At 36.3% G+C, this 6,662-nt stretch overlaps 1 protein-coding gene across 1 annotated transcript; it reads right to left on the bottom strand.

Moving 5' to 3' along the window:
- Nucleotides 1–502: 502 nt before the first annotated feature.
- Nucleotides 503–5,154, bottom strand: LOC149533117 (putative serine/threonine-protein kinase PBL7). Its single transcript, XM_089806524.1, has 5 exons — nt 4,881–5,154; nt 2,966–3,159; nt 2,607–2,796; nt 2,052–2,443; nt 503–1,705 (listed from the first exon to the last, which is right to left on the bottom strand). Exons 1-5 carry the CDS (start codon nt 5,023–5,025, stop codon nt 1,061–1,063), a joined length of 1,566 nt encoding a protein of 521 aa, XP_089662650.1. The 5' UTR covers nt 5,026–5,154; the 3' UTR covers nt 503–1,060.
- Between the last annotated feature and the right edge of the window lie 1,508 nt (nt 5,155–6,662).

Genomic DNA, 6,662 nt, shown 5'->3' with positions numbered 1-6,662 from the left:
TCACTGATCAAAATCAATATTTTATTGGTCACTAACAAAATATACCGTATTCAGTCAGTATTCGAGTTTAGTTGATGTATGGAACATTTTGCAGTTGACTGACAAACATTTTTGAATGCGGTGGTTATTTAAGCTGTAGCAAACTGCCAAAAGACAGGTATTACCCAAATGAAAGAATTGCAGTATCTATGGCATATACTCTTTGAGATTTTATCCAGGCATGTGAATATGGATTAAACTTGAGATATTTCCAGAGTCATTATAAGCGAATGAGAGAGCATACTGAAAGCAAATGAGAATATCTCACAATAACTGCATGAATGTTTTAAATCAACATTTCAGACCACACTTTGTGATCCATTATTAGGATGATGACACTTTTATGAAATGATGTGATCTGAAATATTGATTCAAAAATAGGGTTAGTTGAAATCAAACACAACAATAAGTTGGGAAGAACATTGTGATAAGAAGAACATTTAAGCCTTACTCACACAGAACATTATCGTAACAACCTTGGTATACATTGAATGTAAATATCTCAAGGCTGAAAAACCCAAAAGGGAAAAACCGCTTGTAACACTTGAGTAGAGCTCATATGTACATACAAAGAGTTACCTGCCTTGTAGAAACCAAGACCCATAGGCAGGGGCAAAAAGCTTGATCACCTTTTAACTCCTATGATGGAAAGAAATCAAATGCAACAGTTTTGTTGCCTCCAACAGTCATTTTGAGGATGGGCAAATTTTTGCCACTACACATCAGTTTACAAATCTCCGTGAATGGTATAAATACTTGACCATAATGATCCTCTCCTGTACAAAAGGACTGGAAGACTCTTAAAAGCTTCCTTGTTTCTCTTGCTCTACTCATGTTCAACTTTCAAGCGAAAGATTGAATCTTGCAAGTTGTATAACATTCCCGCTTTTGTGACTGATGGAGATTTACAGGTGGAATAACTGTTTCTAATCAAGTTCAAAAGTTGAAATTTCCTACACCAAACTAGTTGTGGGATTAGGAAAATCTTGATAATTAAAATTCATAGGCTACTCCAGCAGACTCAGTGAAAACCATCAATGTTACCATTGGCATTAGCTTTGTTTTTCTCCCTCCAGTTAGCACCCCATGATTTGGCTTCAGCAACTGCCCGTTCACGATCTTTAGTGACAGCCAAAATTCTATGCACATCTCTAGCAGCTCTCCCAGTGGTTTTAGGACTATCCCTAATCCCGTCAGACCTGTCAGAATCTCCTGAATCCCTACCGCTGCCCTCTTGAGAACCTCCAGATTCACCCGTGTTATTCAATGCCCTGAGTCGAGCAGGGCGATGATCAGGAGAACCTTCCTCATGAGCCAATCTATACCTATTACTTCTATGTCTATTCCCTCTGTCCTTCTCTGAATCAGACCCATCAGTGTGCTTTCTTCCATTAGCTCTTTTCTCATGGGGAGGAGTGGAAGGTGCAGTGGATGGAGTACTGCGAGCATTTTGAACAGGATGAACATTTGGATCATATGTCTGAGATGCAAGGTAACCGAGAGCAGTAACTACATCACCAATCAGAGGACGTGTGGTTGCCTCCTCATGAAGGCACATTGCCGCAACGGCAAGAGCTTGATACAATCCTCTCATAGGATACCGTCCATGGAGCCTTGGATCAGCCATCTGTGGAAACTTTCTGCGGTCCTTGAACAAGGGTCTTGCCTGCACAGTCATTTGAAATTTATCTAGTTTAAAATGTGCATAAAAAGTGAATCAAAGTAAACCTAATTAGCAAATTAATGAAACACCGTACTTCACAGTTTCTATAAGAATGGAAAATTTGAACAGAGAAGGTTTCTAACAGACAATATACGTATTTGAAATTAGTGCAAAAGGATGCATTTTAGTGTGTGCTGTGAAAAAACCATTTGATTTCTAGGAACCCAACTCATACTTAAAGTCCATGTAAATCATCATTATTCTTACTCCATTGCTTATCCAAATATCAGGGAATTTATTGACCAAACAAGGTAACACGGAAATTATACAGCTGCGGTACAGAGCATACCCAAGCAACAAGATTGTGCTCTCCTGCTGACCTATTATTGTCAATAGCTCTTCTTCCTGTAATTAACTCCAACAAAACTACCCCAAAACTGTACACATCTGATTTTACAGTCAGCTGACCTGTCATGGCATACTCTGGTGCACAATATCCGTAAGTTCCCATCACTCTTGTGGAGACGTGTGTCTTATCTCCAGTAGGTCCAAGTTTAGCCAGTCCAAAATCCGATAATTTAGGATGAAAATCTTCATCCAGCAAAATATTAGAGGATTTAAAATCACGGTATATGACTGGAGGGTTGGCTTTGTCATGTAGATATTCCAACCCTCTTGCTGCACCTGTGGCTATTTTCATTCTTGTGCTCCAATCTAAAGCCTCCTTATCGGGCGGGAGATCTGCAAAGCCAAATTATTGTGCTAAACTTATCACTTCTGATTTATCGCATAATACTTGAGCTTTTCTATTTCAAAAGGATAGAGGTAGCAACCATTATGCTAACAGACAACAGACTAAGCACAAATTAAAATAAAGCAAGCACACGTATTTACAGTACAATACCATGAAGATGGTCTTCAAGTGATCCTAATGGCATATACTCATACACCAAAAGTCTCTGATCTCCATCAGCACAATATCCAATAAGACTAACAAGATTTGGATGATGAAGAAGACTCAGCATCAAAACCTCAACAAGGAACTCCCTGTTTCCTTGTAAGCCATTCCTGTCTAGTTGCTTGACGGCCACAATCTACACACAATAGGAATAAAGATCAATTAAAAAAAGTGGATTCAGTTTCTTTGTAAAAGTATGAACTCTAGCCATGTAAATGATTTCAACCAACCAATTCTTTCTTATATTTCAACTGGATGCTTGCTTTTAACAAAACTATCTAAAATAATTTGGATTTAAAAATGACCTGCCCAGTACTCTCAAGCTTCCCTTTGTATACTCTTCCAAAGCCTCCTTCACCCAGAAGGCAATCTGGCTTAAAATTCTTTGTCGCTGCAGCCAATTCTCGAAAATGGAATGTCTGAGCCGCAATAGGTTGATCTCCAATTTTAGGGAGCTCATCTTGTTTTCTCTCTAGGGAGGGCTTTGGCTTAAATCTATCTGTACCATGCGGCAAAAAAACAGTGAACAAACAGGTAAAAGATCCAGACGACTCCTCTCCTTTCTTTCCAATAATCCAAAAAAGCTCAAAACAGATGAAACCACAAAAGAAATGGGACCTGATAGAAATATTAATTTCTACAAATTAAAAAAATATCAACGAGTAAACTCACAGAATCTTTATTGGTGGACACTATTAAAAAAGCGTATAAATATATTTTGAAAGTTGCTGTATTTACAAATGAGTCTCCATTAGTTTAATAGTTAGGTTCAAGTTAAATCTGGGGTAAACAAGTATTCCTCTTCTATTTCAGATATTAAAAAGAAACCGATAACATATAGGAAAACGACCAAAGCATCCCCTACCACTACCTTCACAAAAAGGAAGAGAAGCCATATAACATGCCACTGTAAACCTCATTCATAGAATTGCCCAATATGTGTTATCAGTTTCACTCCACTTTATGCTAAGACTAGTTACAACTTTTCTCCTGGTGATGGATCAAGAAGTGTGCTCCAAAACATTGATACAAAATATTCTACACAGTTTTCTGCCAGAAGCATTACAGCACATTTACACGGGATGTGGAAATATCATGTCTTTAATGGTTGATATTCCATAGAACCCTCTATATAAGATTTCGATTAAAGAATGAAAATTAAGGAGCACAAAAGCGGCCATAGAACCCTCTATATAAGATTTTGATTAGAGAATAACAATTTCAGAAGAGCGTCTATGTTAAATCAGCTCTATGCAAAAAATAAATCTAACTAAAATATTTGAGCGGAGTATCTGTCTGATACTTCATCTGTCATCGGAGTACTATTTCTTAACTAGATTATATGGGATCACTAAACCTAAAAGTAATAGATTAACAGACTCCTCGACCTAAAGGTTCATAGATAGAATAATTCCTCCACCTAAACACACGAGTTAGGTTAAGGAGGAGCAATGGACAGACGAGGTAGAGGATCTATTCTTCGCCTTCCCTCTACCTTCCAACAATAAAAGAGTCTTAAACTTGATAAAAGCCCTACAAAATCAAGGCCAATACAACCTGAAAGATTTGTCATATAAATCTCTTGATAAACAAAAAAGAACCAGTCCCATAAATCCTAAAATTGGTCACTATCCCGTGAGTTCCAATATTCAAAAATAAGCTTCAATGGGCCACAGAAAAACATGCTCAAAGAGAGACAGAATTTCTATCACAATTTTGGCGAATTCACGAGTGGGCTAAAGTCAAATGAGCTCCGATTCATGAGTTCATATAAAACTAAAATATAAAAGCATGGATTCTAATCTGTCATAGCTGCCAGTCCCTTTGAGATTATAAAACATCAAAATCTTGAAAATCTTCAACCAAACAAAAAAAAATGAGACCAGTGGCCTCTGTCAAATCCACGCATTCAACAAACGAGCCCATGAAAAACCAAATTACGAACACATGGGTATCCATCTATCATTACTGATAATCAAATGAAAACCCCCATAAAAACTGAAAAAGATGAGAAAAAACAGAGGGGTCTCAGTCAAATTAACACCTTAAACAAGTGGGTCCGTGAAAGATTAAAATTAGAACACATGCATTAATCCGGCATTGCTAAAGCTCAATTTATAATCAAAAAATACCAAAAATCCTCTTAAAAGAAGAGGAATAAACAAACAAACAAACAAACAAACAAAGACCGGAGGAAAAAAAAGGGGCAGACCCACATACCTGAAGAATCCCTTCCATTTTGATTGAGAGAGACACGAGGCGACTGATGATGATGATCGTCAGTGCTCTTCTTAATACTACCAGTTTCAGGCCGCTTCACAATCTTATCGTCTTTTACAGATCCATAGCATGTAAAACAGTTCATCTTCCTTCTCTATGAACCAGACCCAAATCAAACAAAACCAAATATAATAAATAGAAAACAGATCAGATTCCTTCTATTCCCGTATATGTTTTGACTTGTGCTTCTCTTCTCTTTTGTTCTTGTTCTGTTAGAGATCCATGGTATGTGGGAGTGTTTTAATGGTGTGAAGAGCTAATAAAAGTTCGTGTGTTGTGAAGCATGCTTTCCAAATTCTCTTTCGTCTCTTTTTCCTGTTGGACAACAGCCCACCCCCACCACCTCCACCGCGTTACAGAGTAACTGCACTGAGTAAACCTCTGGTTTACTTGCCACGTGTCACCTGCAGTTATAGGTATTTTAACCTTGGTCAGGAGTAGGGCAGGCTAGGTCAGCTTGTGTGGATTTATTAATTTGTTATTTTGCTTTAAAGTTGGTCTCGGGAATCGGACTGTTTGCGTATGGTATTTGACCATATGGGCTTTGATTTTACATTGTAGAGAAAACTCTTGTTTCTCTATCTCTCTAGCCTATATGTCCATATGATAAATGTGTTTTCTTCTAACTTCGTTGAATGTAATGCTCGCATGTTGATTTAGATTTGTTTTTTCCTTCCTGTTTTTGTGGGGCAATGGACAAGATTTTTATAATCTCATGGTTTTAGTGCAATCATCTATCTTTGCAATAGTGTGAACACAATCCTATAAACCTCAAATTTGGGTATGTCATATGGAAAGATGGAAAAGGAAATTTGGGTTTGGTGTGAAGGTGTGATTTTTAATTTTAGTTTTGGGTTATATTTAGTACACTTATATTTGGATGAGGCACATATTTTTTATTGTGTGAGTTCAATTTTGGAGAGCTTTTTGTGATAGGTGTAAGGTCGAAGTTTCAATCTTCTTAATCAATGGAAGAATATGTTTTGTGAATGTTGTTCACCTAAGTCTTAAAAAAGTATATTTATGTGTGAGATTTGATTTATGTGTGGATTTTTTCGGTTTTCTTAAATTATCTATAATTATTCTTTTGTGAGTGTGGTTGCAATTTAATTTAATGATGTTTTTTTCATACATGTGTTCATTTTTTCAAGTCAACATGTCCATGTTAAGTGTTTTTTGGTCATTCATGATTGATCTTGCAGCATGAAAGAACCTTACATGTAACATTCCGCTAAGGGATCCAAAAGAACTAACCTAAAATTTTACTAAGTTTGCCAAACATTTTTTTTTTAAATAATAACATATAACAACAGTCATAAAGTAGCGGAAGCAATACATACAATCATACATAAGCAAACATAACAAATTACATTCCTTAAGGATCCCAAGATGTTGAATCACATTTAAATTTAAATAATACTAAGTCTTACAATTAACACATCCACATAAAAGAATAACTATGAGTTCCGTCCATTTAAATATTTTACATTTGTTCTAAATGCCACTTGGCAATAAAATTCAGAATGCACAATCATCCATTGTACATGTCACAAGGTATGAAAGGCTAAAAAAATATACATTTATAAAAATAGATTACATCATCCCTTTTGGAACCATGAAACAAAGTACAATACAATAAGTGAAGTCATCTATCGTAAGATATAACCATCCATCATAATACACAAAGATAGAATGAAAATGAAATCATCCATCATAAGATAT

This window comes from Cupressus sempervirens, chromosome 10, assembly GCF_028749045.1.
Source record: "Cupressus sempervirens isolate cs-2001-9-10 chromosome 10, ASM2874904v1, whole genome shotgun sequence".
In the NCBI taxonomy this organism is placed as follows: domain Eukaryota; kingdom Viridiplantae; phylum Streptophyta; class Pinopsida; order Cupressales; family Cupressaceae; genus Cupressus; species Cupressus sempervirens.
This window is presented reverse-complemented; position numbering and strand designations above follow the sequence as displayed.

What these genes read in the sequence shown, in the direction of transcription:
- LOC149533117 (XM_089806524.1), bottom strand. Translation starts at nt 5,025, where the DNA reads ATGAACTGTTTTACATGCTATGGATCTGTAAAAGACGATAAGATTGTG. An exon ending in AGCTTGAGAGTACTGGGCAG is followed by an intron (nt 2,797 to 2,965) that starts GTCATTTTTAAA and finishes TATTGTGTGTAG; the next exon opens with ATTGTGGCCGTCAAGCAACT. An exon ending in ACTTGAAGACCATCTTCATG is followed by an intron (nt 2,444 to 2,606) that starts GTATTGTACTGT and finishes TTGGCTTTGCAG; the next exon opens with ATCTCCCGCCCGATAAGGAG.